Source organism: Gekko japonicus, unplaced genomic scaffold, assembly GCF_001447785.1.
Source record: "Gekko japonicus isolate JY-2015 unplaced genomic scaffold, Gekko_japonicus_V1.1 scaffold68, whole genome shotgun sequence".
Classification (NCBI taxonomy): Eukaryota; Metazoa; Chordata; class Lepidosauria; order Squamata; family Gekkonidae; genus Gekko; species Gekko japonicus.
Genome location: NW_015169175.1, coordinates 439,655 through 458,642, shown reverse-complemented (window position 1 = coordinate 458,642; position 18,988 = coordinate 439,655). Strand labels below are relative to the sequence as shown.

Below are 18,988 nucleotides of genomic sequence, written 5' to 3'. Positions count from 1 at the left end.
CATTCCTGCCCCAAAATAGCCCTGAGTCTAAGGGAGAGTGACAGGCCCAAAGTTATGCAGTGAGTTTCACGTCTGAGTCGGCATGTGAACCTAGTCTCCCCCTTCTAATGCGTGATTCCTTTTTTCTCACTTTTCAGCAAACAGATCTGGGGATGGAGCACATCCTGTTATTTATCACAGGATTTGGTGTGAACTAGGGGTGCACATTTGGATATTCCCCATCTGAAATAGTGCCCAAAATTCCCTGTTTGATTACAGGCTGGGTATTTCTTATCCAAAATTAAACAAGGAATTTCAGGCACTGTTTTGTACTGGAAATATTCAGATACACATCCCTAGTGTGAACTGCACGGGGGGGGGGGGGCAGGGAAACATACCTTGTTAGAAACCCACCCTGATATATTGAGGACACTTCAGAGGTTTCAGGTTAAACACCAGAGACTAACAATAAGTTTTTTTCTTTATGTAACAGAATATATATCGCAGTCCGATTGGCAACAGTAAAATCAGAGAAACAAATCTCATCATGATTGGGGCGCTCATCAGAAAGCTGTGCGAGAGAGGAGGCTGCAAACTACCTGTATGTATTATTTCCTACTAACAGGGTCCTAGGTGTGGAAATCAGGAGTAGATCCATTTAGATATGAAGATCTATGCAAGCTGTCTTCTTTGTCCTTTTTGCCCACTGCTGTCTTGCTGCCTCCTTTCATGCTGCTTCTTAACTTAACAGTACCAGTGTAGATTGTGTGTAGATTGTGTGACCCATGGGGCAAAGAATGTGTGTCATTTCTTAATATACTGCTGGCACTAAAATAGCAGTAGCATCAGGATTTGCTCTCATGTCACAAAACAGCTGTCAAGTGCCCATTATTTTTTTTAAAAATGGATCCACTTGATGTTTTGTTCTTATCTCATAGGTGGGTGCTTGATTGCCAGCCAGTTTCACATTCATAATAATAGCTCACAACACTAGAGTATATTACTAGATTTATCAGCCCTAATGAGGAAAGCATAGTATTTATTTATACATGCTGTGATTCTTGTATTTCTTCAATCCCAGCTCATATAGTCATAATTTTTGGTGATCCTACCTCATAATGAGATAATGTGCTATGTGTAGTAGTCCTGAGATGTGTAGTCACCATTTTATGCTAATAGGGGAACACACATATTTTCCAGCTTCAGTACACATGAATCCATAACCTCAAAAATCGGTTTCCGTTGTGTGTACCAAGCCTGGAAAATGTGCTTGTTACCTGTTCACACAAAATGACATCCCAGCATATCAAGAGGACCACACATTGCATGATCTCCCTTTATGTGCAGTTGGAGTGCCAGAATGATAATGGCTAAAGGGCTGAAGTGTGTCCTCAGAGCCACGCGTGGATTCCTTTTTAATTTGAAAATTTTCTAGAAAATCGTGGCATTTTCTTTCCAGGCTGTTGTGGAAGCCAAGAAGCTGATCTTGGGAGGCCTGAGCAGGCCTGAGAAGGCGCTTGATGTGAAGACTTACCTGATAGCACTGAAAAATGCCCTCCTGCCTGAAGCGATCCCATTGCTTTTGAAATATGCTGAGTCAGGAGAAGGACCTGTCAGCCATGTTGCTGCTAGTGCCCTGCAGAGATACGACCCTGCTTTCATCACCAATGAGGTAAAAAAAAAATCCCCTTATGGAAAAGAGAATGCAAGAAAACCTTTCAAAAGTAAAGTGACACTCCCCCCCCTTTATTTAAATAAGTCTTTAAACATTATTTCATTATACCCTGTTTTTATCCCTTCCTATGTTTCCAAAGCCAGAAGGGTCTTTATAACAGTTGTAAAAGCACCACAAAGAGTTTCCAGAAAGTCTTGGTGATAGGCACTTTGGGCAAGATAACACCAGGGCCTCACTGTTCCCCTGGGCCCTCTTTTACCCCCGGTCAAACATGTTCTCCTCTTCACACCTTGTTGGGCTGCCTGATTTCAGACATCAAAACTCAATGCACTTTGATCCAATCTATTTGATTTTATTTATGGTCCACCTTTCTTGCTGAGAATCCTTGCTGAAGTGACAACGTTCTATAATGTGATTGCACAGCGTAAAACAATCTGTTAAACAATGCAATAGTTTGGTTTATAAACTGTACTTTAACGTGATGCACGAATATAGACTCATTCTTCCTCCTACATTTCCAGGCTAGATAGCTATCTGTATGAATTCCAACCAGTTTCTTTCATTGAAAAAGCCACTGGTTAGTCAGAAGTTATCTCTGGCTATGTGTGATCTCCAAGCTGCAATAGAATTGAAGAAGCTTGCTTGCTGGTGACAGGTCTCAGCCAAGAATACTGAGAACTTTGAAATGAAAATGATTGACGTTTGTGATTGAGCTATTTATACAAGTTGAGATCCTCGCTGGATCCCCTCAATGTTTTGTTTAAAGTTTGAACTGAATGGCATATCAAGCAGCTTTGCACATGCACATATAGGAAACTAATCATATGATGAGAGTCATGTAGTTGCCTAGGAAACTATGCAGTTCCTCTTAAAAATAACTACTGTGAGACAGTGGGAGAATGCACATGTGTGAAATATCCCAAATCTTAACAGTTCACTGTCCTTTTTGTTTAAAAACCCAGGGTAATGCAATCAGGATGAGCTAAGAATATAAGCCATGCAGCTTTGAGATAGCTCTTTTTGTTAGTGGAACAATCTTTTTATCATGTTAACCTGAGAGAGGCTGGGGCAGGGGACACTACAATTCCCATGAGGCAGGCCACAAACATAAAGTCCTATGCGGCCAGGGGCCAGCATACTTTCAAGACTGCCTCTCCCCATAAGAGCCCCATAGGGCACTGAGGTCCACAAATCAACATCTCTTGGTGGTCCCCAGCTCCAGGGATGTTCAATTTGCCTCAACCAGGCCCAGGGCTTTTTCAGCCCTGGCCCTCACCTGGTGGAATGAGCTCCCGTACAAGATCAGGACCCTGTGGGGTTGACTGCAGTTCTGCAGGGCCTGCAAGATGGAGCTCTTCCACCGGGCATTTGGTTGGGAAGAAGAAGAAGAGATTGGATTTATACCCCACCCTTCACTACCTGAAGGAGTCTCAGAGCGGCTTACAATCTCCTTTCCCTTCCCCTCCCTGCAACAGACACCCTGTGAGGTAGGTGGGACTGAGAGAGCTCTGACAGAAACTGCTCTTTTTCAAGAACAGCTCTTATGGCTTGCCCAAGGTCACCCAGGCAGGTGCAAGTGGAGGAGTGGGGAATCAAACCCGGTTCTCCCAGATTAGAGTCTGCACTCCAAACCACTACACCAAACCTTCCCCAGCTTTTGGCCAATCATCCACTAGTGGCCTGGATCTGATTAGAAATCTGATTTGACACCTGGATTTGATTTGACATCTGATCTCTCCGTTTTAACACGGTATTTTATGATTTTATTCTGTGTAACCTGTCATTCTAACGTCATTTTAATTGTATTATAGTAATTGATGTAAACTGCCCTGAGCCCGTTTACAGGGAGGGTGGTATATAAATCAAATAAATAAATAATACATAATAAATATATAACACAATTCATCCAAATGTAGGCAGTTCAGCTGCCTGTCTTTAATACTGATTAATGCTGAGTCAAGACAGTCACAAGATCGCTTATAGAGGCACCGCAAATCTGTAAGTCATTGTGAAAATACACTTTAGAAAAAATAAAATAAAATGTGGCAAACTGCAGTTAAGAAGCCGGGAGGGAGATGGCAGCCAGAGGGGAACCTGCAGGAAAGCACTGTGAGATTGCACATTTGCAACCATTTTTGGCACAACTGAATATTGCCAGACTGTTCAATGTTCAACTGTGACATCATTTGAACTGGTAGGTGATAGGATTGTCAGATCTGGGTTGGGAAATACCTGGAGACTTTGGGGGTGGAGCCAGGGGAGGGTGGGGTTTGGGGAGGGGAAAGGAGGGACCTCAGCAGGGTAGAATGCCACAGAGTCCACCCTCCAAAATAGCTATTTTCTCCAGGGGAACTGATCTTGGCTGTCTGAAGATCAATTGTAATAGCTGGAGATAGTGATAAAATATTCCCGGTCCCAGCACAATATAGTGGATTATTACACTGTATTTGAGCCTAAGTATAGCATGAGAAGTCAGTGGCCTGCTTGTTTTAATTAATTGAGAATAATAGTTTCCTTGCCTCCACTCTTTCACCTGTGAATCCATTCTATTGCTGACCAAGCTGTATCCAAACTAGGTGAGGAAAGTACTGAACAGGATTTATCACCAGAATCGGAAAGTACATGAGAAGAGTATACGCATCACAGCAGCTGCCATCATCCTCAGCAGCAATCCTTCTGACATGGAAGTAAAAAATCTCCTCCTCTCCATTGGAGACTTGCCACTGGAAATGAATAAGTATATGCTCTCACTAGTCCAAGACATTCTACGTTTCGAAATGCCTGCCAGGTATATCAAATTTAATTTGAATATTGAATAGTCTTTTCCAGTGTCTGTATCGGGGGGGGGGAGGGGAGTTATACATATTTATTACCATTCTATAAGATCGGCAGTTCAGAACTTTTTAGGAGAGGTGAGTCCACTCTACTGTAATTGGTTGGGCTGGGGGAGGAAAGTAAAGGTCTTTTAAGTGATTATTATTTATGAAGTATGCTGGCTGGTTTTGAATAATACTTGATTTTTTATCAGTAGAAAAGAGTAAGAGTCCAGTAGCACCTTAAAGACTAACAAAATTTGTGGTAGGGTATGAACTTTCGTGAGTCACTGCTCACTTACTGGACTCTTACTCTTTTCACCAGTTTGGTGTAGTGGTTAAGTGTGCGGACTCTAATCTGGGAGAACCGGGTTTGATTCCCCACTCCTCCACTTGCACCTGCTGATGTGACCTTGGGTCAGTCACAAGCTCTGGCACAGCTGTTCTTGAAAAAGAACAGTTTCTGTCAAGAGCTCTCTCAGCCCCACCCACCTCACAGGGTGTCTGTTGTGGGGAGGGGAAGGGAAAGGAGTTTGTAAGCCGCTCTGAGACACCTTTGGATAGTGAAGGGCGGGGTATAAATCCAATGTCTTCTTCTCTTCTTCTTCTTCTACTGCTACAGGCAGACTAACATGGCTACCCATCTTGATTTGTTATGTTATCTTGTTTTTTAATTGTTTCATTTTTGTTCATCTTCATGGGGGACCATGCATGCACTTGCCCGGCATAGAGATGAAAGTTCCAAAGCTTTCCAGTACTTTCTGTAGTGCGAGGAGCATTCACTTGCTCCTTCTGGCATGTGACCGAGGGTGGGGGAGGATTCCTTCTCCATCCTTCTTTTGTCACAGTGAAGAAATTCTTGTTCTGTGTGCTTCGCTTTCCTCAGTCAACAACCTCTTGAGTTCTTCATCAGATCTTAATTCTCTGTATTTGGAGATTGTATCGGAGATTTTTCCTTCCTCTCAGGACGACTTTGTTTAAAAAAAATGTATTAAGTGTAGAACCAAGATGGCCCAGACTGACCACTATAGCCTGTGGGTGCCTGTGCTGTTTGTAAGCAGGTTACACTCAAAGCATGCAGTGAGAAGGCTTCCCATTAAAAGGCAGCTCTGTGGGAGAAGGCTTCATTGGTGCAGAAAGTCCTTCCTCTAAGCACCACTCAGATCCTGAAAACAGGGCCATGCACCTTCAATAGTACCATCATCTCTGTTGTCAGATCTGCCCGCTTGTTCCTTATGCAGCATCAGTTCTGAGGAGCTCATTGGAGCTGCCTCCAAAGGAATCTAAGCCCAAGTCAAAGCATAGGTCTAGAAACTTTTCTCAGCCACTGGCTTTGACCTTGACAATCACTCAGCTGGGTACTGCCAGAACCATTGCAAGTACTCAGGAGGACAGACTGCCTCCTCGCCTCCGTATAGGTAGCATTATCTGCTGCCACTTTATTGCAGCAGTTTGATCTTGTGCTAAATACCATCCAGAGACTGGGATTGTTGGTAAATTAGGATAAATCCAATTTGCATCCAACCCAGTCTTTCCAATGTATAGCGGCTGTCCTCGATTCCTAGGTAGCTCATTCCTTCCTTCCAACAGATACAACATATGCTTTTCAGAAGGTAGGTGGGGCTGTGACAGCTCCTTGGCCTTGGGCCAGTGGGGTCCTGCAAGGTTCCATCTTGTTGCTTATGCTCTTTAACATCTACATGAAACCACTGGGTGAGGTTATCTGGTGATCTGGGCTGGGTTGTCACCAATATGCAGATGGCATTCAGCCCTATCACGTGCTTCCAGCTGATCCCAGGGAGGCTGTAGAAACCCCGAGCCAGTGCCTGGAGGCAGTTTTGGAGCGGGTGCAGGCTAATAAATAGAAGCTTAATCCCAACATAATGGAAGTAGTGCTGGTGAGCAGGAGGTCTGATCCAGGATTTAAGATGTCACCCATTCTGGATGGGGTTGCTCTCCCCTTGAATTGACAGGTCCATGGTCTCGGAGTGCTCTTGGACCCAGGCCTACTGCTGGACAAGGTGGTAGCAGCTGTAGCCAGGAGTGCCTTTTACCAGTTTCAACTGGTTGCCAGCTGTGGCCTTTCCTGGGCAGAAAAGATCTTGCCACTGTGGTGCATGCCCTGGTTACATCTAGAGTAGATTACTGCAGTGCACTCTATGTGGAGCTGCCCTTGAGGTCTGTTTGGGAACTTCAATTGTTGAAGAATACTGCAGCTGTGATCTTGACTAGAGTGGGTAATAGGAACCATAGCATCCAGTCTCAACCCATCTGCACTGGCTTCCAATCAGTTTCCAGGCACAATTCAAGGTGCTGGTGCTGACCTTTAAAGTCCTATATGGTTTGAGACCAACATACCTGAAGGAACACCTATTGCCTTCTGAACCTATCTGACCACTATGGTCATCTTCAGAGTCCCCTTGGATGCTCCCACCTTCTGAGATTAGGCAGGGGGCAATTTGAGAGAGGGCCTTCACAGCCATGGACTCGTCTGTCCCCTCTTGCTGCCAACTTCTGCCAGCAGGTGAAGACTATTTGTTTCATTTGGCGTTCCCTCAGTGATCCATCCTTCCTGCCCAGTGTTTTACTGATTGTTTTTATGTTTTTGCATGTGTATTTTAGGTCTCATTTTCATTGTCTTAATGATGTATTTTTGTTGGTTTTAATGTTTTTAAGATGTGATTTTTATTATGTGTGTTTTAATTTATTAGCTGCCTTGGTGGCCCTGATGAGAGCAGAAAGACAGGCAATAAATTTTGTAAAATAAATATAATTAAAAGTAATTCACAACATTCCTCTAATATTTTCCTTCAGTGATCCTTATGCAATGATCAGAACTTCACTTAATTTTTTTCTGTGGGTAGCTTTACAAACCTATAGGCCTGTATAACACTGAAATTTTAATCTTATCATTTCAGTGGGATTTTGATAAAGCAATTGAATCACCCTGGGGAAAGGGAAAATTTCCCTTTCTATACATGCTGATGTTACTAATAGAAAACACGTTTCTGATTACTAAGGATAGCACCACTTTTCTGTATTTCAGCAAAATGATCCGCAGAGCTCTGAAGGATATATCCATTCATAACTATGACCGATTCTCAAGGATGGGTTCTTCCTCAGCCTTCTCTGGGTACCTAAACCGTATGTGACTAACAAACTATATAGTAGATTCATTGATATTTCTTGACATTCAGTGCTGCCGAAGAATCATTACAATATCTGCCTTTGCTTAATCAAGGTGGCGCAGACGTGACAACCTCATATGGATTTGACTTTCTCTACTCTGGTTCTGGCTTCATAAGGAAAAGTAACACAAATTTCTATGTTTTCAATGAATATGCTCAACTTCATGCCGTTCAGGTATGTACTACTAAAGCCATGAATAGGGCCTAATTCAACAGCTCTGAACTCAGCTTATAAGTGTAATACAGTGGACAGAGAGTTGCATTTGGACCACTCAAATCCCTGCTCAGCTGTGAAGCACTCAGGTGTGCTGGGCGTCAGTCATTTTCTCTCAGCCTAATCTACCGTATTTTTTGCTCTATAAGACGCACTTCCCCCCCCAAAAAAAAGTGGGGGGAAAGTGTGTGCGTCTTATGGAGCGAATAATGAAAAAAAAGAGCATTGTGGCCAGCGGGGTCCTTCTTGCTTTGCCGCCTGGGAGATCCGGCTCGAGGCTTCTCTCCCCACTGAACAGCAGCAGAAGAGGCACTTTTTCCTGTTTTCCTCCTCTAAAAACTAGGTGCGTCTTATGGTCAGCTGCGTCTTATGGAGCGAAAAATACGGTACTTCACAAGGTTGCCGTAAACACAACATTGGACAAAGAAGACTCCTGAATTTCTTGAAGGAAGGGTGGAATACAAATACAAAGAAGTTACAGTTAAAATATCTACAAACCTGTAAGAATATTTATAAGCCTGTTTCACTTCTGATTCAGGTCAAAATCAGGAAAGATTAGTTGGGCCTGAATCTTTGGAAATTCAAGGATGATTTGAGTGAAAGATTTTTATTTCATTCTGGAACATTTGGAAGATGCGGCAAGGAGGAGGAGCAATTGCTCCAAGCAATTAGGTGCCTGTTTGTCTCTTGCGCATACTGCTGTGCATACAGGCAGGTGTGAACCCAGACCGTTATTGGCTGCCATTTTAATTTGGCTGAATAAATCAAATTACATCTTGTCTATAGGCCCAAAAGGCCCCCTTCCTGTTTAATTTTAATGGAATTGTTTATTGCTGTGACTGTGCAGTTCCTTTTGGAAACTGTATGTTCAAAGAAAGATACTTTAAAATATGCGCATAGTTAAGTGATATAATCAGAAATCAGTCTGCAAGAAATAATCTGGATCAAAAAGTGCTGGTCTGAGGCCATGAATAATGAATTATGTTCTTTAATTATGCAGAAAAAAAGTATCTAAAATGCATGAATAAGATATGTGTATTTGGAAAGACTGGTATCCTACAGATGCTTTCATCAGAGATGCAGGATTAGCTGAAGCTTACTATGAAGGGTAAATGCAGTAACAGACCAGGGTTTGCAGCTCCCAAGTGTTCTTGAATGGCTGTGAGTAGCCAAGTAATAGAGGAGGACAAGAATGAAAAGGATTATGTATCTGAGCGCCCCATTTTATGTGGCTGATCCCATCCAGTTTCAGGTCATCTGAGCATCACTGGCATATACTTGGATGCTTCTCTGGTTCTCACTTAACTCAAGGTGCTGATTCCTCTTCCTCTGCACCCACCTCTTTCCCTGACTCTTTTGTTTTGTTGGTCAGTTTTAGATTGTAGCTTGAGAACAGGCTTTCATTTTACTTATCTGCTCTATGGCTCCTAGTAATTGAGGTGATTTTCAACTGGCAAGGTAACATGATGATAAAAAACAGTGCTGAAGAAAACAATGTAGTATTTTGTTCAGATGTCTTACAACATGAATTTTGCAAGTTAGGCATGCTCTGTTCTACATGTGACAGCACAATCCTAAGTAGGTCTGTTTGTAAGTTAGTCCCATTTTATATTTTGAGGTTTACTCCCAGGGGTTCTCACAAGATTACAGCCTGTGTGTGCATGGCACATCCGTTGTTCTTCAACAAAAATACTTGCAAGCAGTTGGCCAGCCTTAATCGTACCTACTGTGTACCACTGCCTTCTTTTAGGTGATGATTGAGGCTCAGGGTCTGGAATCCATTATAGCTGCAACTCCAGATGAAGGCGAAGAAGATCTGGAGTCCTTCTGTGGCGTGTCAGCAATCCTGTTTGATGTTCAACTTAGGCCTGTTACCATTTTCCATGGATATGGAGATTTAATGTCCAAAATGTTCTCTGTCTCTACTGACCCCATGCAAGTGTTGAAAGCACTCGTTCTTCTGATGGATTACTCACAGGTACGCTCAATATACTGAATGCTTCCATTGTCTCCAAGCACATGTAACATTCCCTATTCCTACCCCTGCTTAGCTCCCCCAAGGCAGCATCTTAGTATAGGAAGATCACAGGCAAGAACAGCCAGAATAGCATGAGTCTATTTTGTGTTCAGAACTATGGGGGTGGGAAGCATGATCAGGCTTCTAAGTACTGTAGAGCCTACGTGCATGGTGTTTCCAGGACCAGTCTTCCTGACTGCCTGACATACACTAAGCTCCAAAAATATTTTGCAGGATTCTTGGCTACTTGCCCCCAAAACTGTCAGCATGTAAATTCTGGTATCCATAACTTTGGCCTATCAGATAGTCATATGAATGATATCAGGTACCTACATAATGGTAAGCCCCTTCTCACCCAAATAAATGTGTATGCTTTAATGCAGAAACTGATAGTCTGAGATCTGGGTCAACACAATGGGCAGAGGGAAACTGTTTGAGCTTCGTTAGTCGCTGTTGTAGCAGCTCTGAATGCTAACTGGATTCCAAAAGAAATGAAGAGTTTAAAAGAACTTCTCTAGCTAGAAAAAACTGTAGATCATTTAACATTAACAGACCTAAACTGACGAAAAAGTCTACAGTGACCAACAGCAACTCTTCAAGATTTCAAGCCACAACCTTCCATAGCTCTGCAACTTGACATCCCAGCAGCTCAAAAATGAAGAGCTATAAATGTTTGAAATAAATAGCTGGAGCTGAATCTGAAAGCACTGAGGAATGGCTTTTTAAGGAGGAAGTCCCTCTTGCTCCTTGACATTGGGTGAGCATGAGATTTAAACCCAACAGCAATATGGCCATTGTGTCATAGCAACAACTGGTCTCTGAGTCTACATGAAAATGCTCACTGTTTATAATATAAAACGTACAGTGTTTTTCATTATACCTACTAGGAAAATGAAAAATAAGGACACACATACTTTTTTTTCTTGCCAAGTTGCAGCCGACTTGTGGTGACCCCATTGGGTTTTCAAGCCAAGATATTTTTAGAGATGGCTTATGATAACCAGGGTGGATCTCGGTACGGGTACCCCTAAATAAAATTATGAAGAAAGAGAATGAGAGTATCTCTCCTTATATATAATTGAATAGTGGGTGCCAAAGTTCTAATTCTAAAATGCACTCCCTTAGTGTATGGCTGATGGCACTGCTCCTCAGCATATATCGCCACCAATCAGAAGGCAAAGCCCAGGTCCCGCCCACACCACAACTGCTGCGACAACCTGGTCTTTTGCATATGGAAGCTGATTGGACTTCAGTCCATTCCACACCTCAAACCCCCCCCCCGCAAGGCAGTTGGGATTTTCAGTTGCATAACATACCTCATAGGGGAGAGGAGAATGGGTAACAATGGTTACCACTCTCCAGGTGAGGGCTACAGATAACTCAAACATACAAATGCTCTTCAGGTAGCAGAGATCAGTCCCTCTGGAGAAAACAGTGGACTCTGTCATTAAACCCTGCTGAGGCCGCCACAGGAAACTGACACTGTTTGCCCAAAGCCAGAGCACTCTCCCAGAGCCTCTTTCTAGATCTCGTTGTATTTATTTCTGCAACGGGCATTATTTCTAGTATAAAATAAAAAAGAATAAAAATGTAAAGAACATACACTAGACACCTGAGAACTGATTCCCTAAGCAATCACATACACACGTATGCGCGCACACATCAGCCAGAGGGCACACTTGTTAAAGGTAGGAGGGAGGAATCTGAGAAGTTACAGGGAAGTTACAGGGAACTTTAAATCTTGGGCTTGAGGACTGGAGAGTTCCAGGGGCAGGCAAAGCTGAGATCCAAGGAGCAGAGCAGGGAGGAAAAGGGGGGGGGAGCTTGCAGAGTGTAGCAGGGGTTCTCAAAAGGAAACCAGAGTTCTGACCAGCAGAGATCTGGACCAGGGATCTGAGAAACAATTTACTAGCACCTGGGGTCCTTTTATGAAAAGAAGATCTCCAAGGTAGGTGGGGTTTGGCCATCCTGGCTTTGGACTGAGTCAAGATAAAAAGGTTGAATCTCTTGAGTGCCCTTCTTTACTGAGTAAAAAAAAGAGAAACCGGGAATTGGTTAATAAAATAGTAAGTTCCTTCGCCTGGACAGACACCTCTGGGGTATATCAGGATATTGGGTGATGTCTCCAGTGTTGAAAAGTCTTTTATTATTGAGAATGATATTACCTTGAGCTGGGGGAGAGTGTATTTAATCAGTTTCTAATTCCAGCACATCCGTCCTCTTCTTCCCTGGGATTTTCCAATGTCATCTCAGGTGCCTTTGTGAGACTCCCCACATTTCAAATGTATTTATGTATTATTCAGATTTTATGTTTTGCAATTTTTTGCATTTTTAAAAACCCATTTATTTTTCAGCCTGAAAAAAAAGAAAATGAGACTGAAGCTTCCCTGACCCTGCCTGGGGTCATTTTGGAAACCCCATACACATCTTACATTTTTAAAATATCTCTCTTGAATTTTTTAAATTAAAAAATTTGTCAGAGGGGGCGATGCCCCCAAATGCCCCGCAGTTGCTATGGGCCTGGGTGCACCCCTGTCAGGTGACAACCCAAGAAAGGTTCTTCCTGAGGACATTAGTCTCTCTATCATTGCCATTTGCCATTGTTTTATTTGGTGTTCCCTCACTAACTCTTATTAGCCTGCTTCCCTTTTTGTGTGTTCTTAAGTGTTTTTGTGTTTATATTTTTTAGGTAGCTGTGTCTTTATAGTATGTTTTCGTTAAAGGTTTTAAATATTTTATGAATATTTGTATTTTAAATGCTTTTTAAAGTCTCAGATTTGTTAATGTGTTCCAGTAGTTGAAATGTTTTACTGTTTGCTGATTTGGGGACCTTCGGGTGGGTGGAAAGGCAGCACATAAAGGTTTTAAATAAATAAATGCTAAACAATAAATGTTACAAAGTGGATATTTTAAAAAGAAGACATGAAGTAAATCTCTTTGCTCAAAGGACTGCACACGTTACATGTAGTTCTGTCACAGTTTTGTTTAACTGCATCTGCAGTGGCTGAATTTTAAAAGGGGAGACCAGCATGGTGCAAGGGGGCTATTTAACTTTCTTCCTGCCAAGAATTGCTACCCCTGAGGTATCTGTAACCCTGTTGGGGAAAATGTATATTTTTTCCTCACTAGAGGTGAAACCAATTTGGGGGAGGGGGTGACATGAATTAGAAACACAGTGCAAGGAGAAAAAATTGAAATAGCCTCTCTCCCACTGTGCTGGTTCCTCCCCTCCCCCCCCCCAAATCTCAGTTCCTGTGGCTGCCTTCTTTTTCCTGAAGATTGTTTTAAATCACAGAACGAAGCCTAATATATCATTCCACCTATTTTATGCTACTCAGAGCGGCTATATATAAAGTTAATCTGCTCTCCAAGCTGGGTGAACTTTAAAATCTTGGCTGTCTGTCAGCATTCAAATGAAGTGACTTGCTCTGACCCTGAGCTATTATCACTTCCAAAATTGACTCTGGGGGGTGGATTTCCAGTCCAGCTGTAAAAGATTCTGACAGCTGTCAACTCCAGTGTTAGCAAAAACCTCAGCAAATGCAACCGGCCTCAAGCTTCTCTGTAAAGTTGTGTCTCCTTGTGAATTATGCAGGAAATTATTTGGCACTTCTCACAGTAGCTCTTTTGTGTTGTTGCTGTCAGAGGCCTAAAACAGGAAAGGAATGGCTCTTTCTTTCAGCAGCCATTTGGGCACTCAGGGCCATCAATAAAGAGCCTTGTGCTTAGTCGTCTCAGGTTGAAAAGCAATTCCATTTTCTTAAATGGGCATTTCCATTTTTTGGGCCTGAAGGTAGACCAAAAAGATAGATTGACTAGAAAATGTGTTTGATATGAAACCATTTCTCTCAAGATATATTCAGGTAGGTAGCTGTGTTGGTCTGAAGCAGTAGAACAAAGTTTGAGTCCAGTGGCACCTTTAAGACCAACAAAGTCTTATTCAAGGTATGAGCTTTCATGTGCATGCGCACTTCCTCAGATACATTGAAATGGAAGTTATCAATCCGTACATATAGGTAGAGGGTGAACAGCAAATTAGCATACAACATAATGAAGATGTTTTAACAGATGCAAGGACCAACCAGGAATAACAAGCTAAGTTTATATGGTCACCATTTGTTGGGATTTAATTCTGGGCGGAAACACAGTGAAGCAAATAAATATGTAAGCATTGGAGACTGATATGTAAATGTATCCTTCTTAATTATGGGATGTAAGGGCACTCAAGAGATTCAACCTTTTTATCTTGACTCAAGCCAAACCCAGGATGGCCAAACCCCACCTACCCTGCAGATCGTTTCATAAAAGAAGGACCCCAGGTGCTAGTAAATTGTTCCTCAGATCCCTGGTCCAGATAACTGCTGGTCAAAACTCTGGTTTCCTCAACAACAACAACAACAACAGTAATTAGCTGAGACCCTGTTGTTATACCCCATCCATCTCCTCTCAAGCTTTCCTGGTTGGTTCTCATATCTGTTAAAACATCTTCATTATGTTGTATGCTAATTTGCTGTTCACCCTCTACCTATATGTACGGACTGATAACTTCCATTTCAATGTATCTGAGGATGTCTGTGTGCACATGAAAGCTCATACCTTGAATCAAACTTTGTTAGTCTTAAAGGTGCCACTGGACTGAAACATTTCTCTCAAGGCTGCACTTTTTCTGAGGCTTTCCCAAGTGATTAAAATATGTTCTTAAGGCAACTCCCAGTGTGAGAATCCTACACAGCACTGAATGCTTAATTCACCTGAGGGATTTGAGCATGCAGACAATACTATGGTCACTGAATTTGTCTGGTGGTAAAGGGTTGTCATGTTCAAAAGGAACCAGGGAAGGAAAGTTGCTCAGGCTGTAGTGATGCAACTTTCCTGTTGCCTATGCTATGTGAGATTGTTGTGCCTTTGTGAAATGTCCTTCATTTTCCTGTGGGAGGGTCAGAGGATGTGTCCGTGTGTTTACAATTCTTCCTTGCTTCTTGAATGCAACATCAAAATACTATCTCGTGGGTATTGAATTATGCAGTGCAAAGTAGGGAGATATATGGAGTGTATCTACAACCTTACTTGGGATGACTGGAATATTTCCCCAGTTTACTTTTTCCTCAGTAGCAATTTGAGTGAGGGGGCTATGTGAAACCCTCCCTAAAAAGAATTCTACCATTTTCATGGTTCTTTACTCCTGACTGTAGCTACAGTTCCCTGCTCCCTCATTGCTGCTTCCATGAGGGGCTGTGGCCCAGTGGCGGAACCTGGACTTGGCATGCAGAAAGTCCCAGGTCCAGTCCCTGACATCTCCAGTTGAAAGGAGCTAGCAGTGGGTGATGTGAAAACCTCTTGCATAAAACCCTGGAGACCTGCTGCCAATCTGAATAGACAATACTGACTTTAATTGACCAAGCGTCTGATTCTGTATACGGAAGCTTTGTGTGTTCTTCCTCACAGCCAGTCATTGATCATGTACTGGATGTGATGAAGCCGCAGCCTGACATGGGCAGTCAGATTTGGTGAATGAAGTCCATTAGAAGGCAGGCAGTATTGTTCATCGGGATAATCCGAGGCAATCAGGAATCATTCTAATAATGTCTTTTCACAGCAATCCTCAAAAGTGTTACAAGGAGAGAGCCCTTTTGAAAGTAATGGATCTCTCCATGGACTTGGCCCCTTCTAACGCCACTATAAATCCTTTCTCAGGTTTAGATCAATATAACTTTTTTCTCTTTTCCCAAAGAATCATGGGAATGTCTTGATCTATTTTGCTTCAATTCTTTTTTTTTTTAGATTTATGGTTGATTCTGCAACCCAAATCTTGTGTCATTGTTTCTTGAATGACCCAACCTGTTTTTTAATAAATATTTTTATTGAGTTTTCACTATAATGCACAAACCTATAACATATCTTAAATAAACAATCCATCCAGTTAACACCCTATACAACAAAAATCTTCTCAACAGCAACAAGTCAAACAAGCATAATTACATTTTTCTTAAAGTTAATCACTAAATAGAGTAATTATCGAGTACATACTTCCATTAGTAATAATCTTTAAGATTCTCATAATCAACATTGTTCTCTTGAAACAAATACTGAAAAAAAATCCTATTTACTCTAATATACAATAGATTTCATGTTTCTATGATAATAAACGTAAGTCATAGGTTTTGAGTTTTTATGTTATTTTGATTTAATATTATTTTTATTTTATTTTTTATTATTATTATTTTAATATTTCATTGTCTACCTCCCAACTTAACTTCCAGTCTTCTACATTCATTTCTTAAGTATTTTCCATACATTAATTTCTAGTATATTGTACCACTATACTTGATCATTTTTCTATACAACATACATTCCCCAAAATTCACTATCACCTACCTAATTATTCATTCCAACCTTTGCTTAAGATTAATTTAACCCTCTTCCCAAAATTCACTATCACCTACCTAATTATTCATTCCAACGTTTATTTAAGATTAACTTAACTTAACCCTCTTCCATACCACTTAATTACCTTCTATCATTTTGCAATCTCCACCACCACCCTTTAATTTATAACCTCTCACACTCACCACTATAATCTGTAAACTAACAACACATTAATCCCACAATTTCAGAAGGAAAAAACCTCAACAAACAAAGAGGAAAAAACAAAACAAAAAATGTATAAACATTTTTATATTAATCAACTCAGTTCATTCCATTTTACATACTCCCAAAAAGAATAAGAAAAACGTTACATAAACATTATTACCCTCTCTTTTGCCTTTTAAATATATCTTAATTCTACCTAATTTATCCACTCCAACCTTTAATTAATGTTAATTTAACCCTCTTGCATACAGCTTAATTACCTTCTATAATTTTGCTATCTCCTTTTTACCACCACCCTTTAATTTATGTCCCCTCACACTTACCACTATAGTCTATAAGCTGACAATACATTAATCAGGTCAATTCATTCCATTTTACACACTTTCAACGGAGGGGGGGGAAATTAACATAATTTCCAAATATTTTAATTTGCCTTCTATGAATCTGTAACTTCCTTTTTCATAGTACCATGTCTATGTGATTTTTCCCTTTGTAGGAGTGATAGTTCATTTTCAATCTCTCCTCAATTGTTTTTGAAAAGTCGTACCTCCACACTATTTTGTCCTTTGTAGCCTTCCACACATATCTTTCTTGTCTTTTCCTTTTCCAGTTTTTTTTCTTTTTGGGAAGAAATCTTTGTACCTTTCTTTTTGTCTTCTCCCTCTTCGCATAACTCATTTTAGTTGTCTTCTTGTTTTGCCTTGTGGTCTGCAGACATAACATTTCTGTAGCTTCCTTTTCTTGCTGCCACACCAAAATCTCCTCTGATCTCTGTATACCTTGTTCCAAATTTTCAGTGCTCTCTATCTCCAGTTGAGGGTTATGTAAGTTTGCAAATGCTTGTTCAATACCCTTTTGTATTCCCTCCTTTAAGATCTTTAGAAACAGTTCTACTGACACTTCTCCCACCAACATATTTTCATCCATTTCCTCCTCCATGTCGGCTCCCCTTGTTAACACCATTTTAATCACTCTCTCTATTCACTTGGGCTCATTCAGGTTTCGGAATTATACCCTTCCATTGAACTCTCAAACTCTTTCAAAGAGAACAATCAATGTTGCCCCGAAGGCAAAAAAAAATTAGCACTCCACAGTTAATTCCTTCTCTTTCCATTCCTGGCCACTTTCATTTTACTCCAAGCAAAGGCAAACTACCTCTGAACATCGGGGCGTTTTGTTAAGCCTCTTTAAACTTGATATGTTAAAATTTGAAGCTTTCTTTTGTGCTGCTTGTAGCTGCAGTTGTAATCCATGTACATTAAGATAAAAAAAGGGAGGCAATGGTTATGAAGAACATGGCAACCACGCTCTCCCTCGCAGACCCCTTGTGCTTTAGGGTGCGAAGTGGGCACACCCCTGCATTTGCCAGTCATGGGAGGGGCCACAGCAAAGCCCCCTGCTCCAGATCTCTCTCCGGGAGATCTGTCAGGGCTCTCCCGGAAGCCGGGAGACCCCAAACGGAGCCTAAAGGAGTCGGGCGTCTCAGAGCGTTCCGAGCCCCACCCGTCACTGTGCCGTGCCGACCAGAAACTCATGAATGACCCAACCTGTTGATTGTATTGATTCACTGAGCCCCAGTGAGAAAGGTGGACTATAAATAATGTAGATAAATAAATAACCTTTAAAAATAGAGCAAAAAATTATTATAGATCCCCCCCATCACAGTTTAGCTTTACTTGTGGAGATGCAAATGTGGAACAGTTCCGCAAACACAGAAATACCGACATGAAACGATTCTGCTTTCTCCTGCTTCCATATATAATGGGACTGTAAACAACATTTTATTGGGAAGGAAGTCCCCCTTGCTTATTATTTCCATTAGAAGCTGTGGTTTGTAGATGGAAACATAACTCTGTATGTGCATTTACACACACAACTGAGCTGGATTGATCAGAGGGACATCTATTTTAGGTCTCAGCTCTAAGGTGCTGTTTAAAGGTACACATGGAGTACGCAGTGTGGTTCTTATCTATGAAAAGGAAGGACAGAGTTTGGGATTAAGCCTCAGGGATGGGCAAAGAAGGTGCTAGTCTCTGAGATTCCCCTTCTTTCCTTTGCAGGCAGGCTAAATGGTACATACCTGTATTAAAACATTGAAAGAAAAATCTATTATTCACACTTAAAATTTTGTTACATGAAATATCTGAATGCTTTCCTTTTTAGCATGAGTTTCAGAATGAGATCTGAATGAAGAAGAATGTCCTACATTTAATAACATTGGACAATGTTCTCCTTTATGCTTTTAGACTATCCAGCTACAATCTGGGTTGACATGCAGCACCGAGTTCCAGGGAGGCGTATCCATTGACATTTCAAATGCACTGGAATTTAGTCTTTGGTACAGAGAATTCAAATCCAATGTCAGAACCCGGTGAGATAACTCATTGTGTACACAACTAAGGGGAATGCATCAAATGATTTTGTTAATAAATAGTGTGGAAATCGTACTTGTTTAAGACATGCAGAAATGCACTGGGAATTGAGGACATTATTTCTTTTCTGTCTTCCTTA

At 41.4% G+C, this 18,988-nt stretch overlaps 1 protein-coding gene across 1 annotated transcript in view; it reads left to right on the top strand.

Moving 5' to 3' along the window:
• Window positions 1-18,988, top strand: part of MTTP (microsomal triglyceride transfer protein) — a 48,311-nt gene that overhangs the window by 26,672 nt on the left and 2,651 nt on the right. The window contains exons 10-16 of the mRNA XM_015415990.1: window positions 473-580; window positions 1,439-1,651; window positions 4,231-4,442; window positions 7,514-7,611; window positions 7,709-7,830; window positions 9,620-9,847; window positions 18,724-18,848. Coding sequence (XP_015271476.1) covers window positions 473-580; window positions 1,439-1,651; window positions 4,231-4,442; window positions 7,514-7,611; window positions 7,709-7,830; window positions 9,620-9,847; window positions 18,724-18,848 — 1,106 coding nt within the window. The remainder of the gene's footprint in view (window positions 1-472; window positions 581-1,438; window positions 1,652-4,230; window positions 4,443-7,513; window positions 7,612-7,708; window positions 7,831-9,619; window positions 9,848-18,723; window positions 18,849-18,988) is intronic.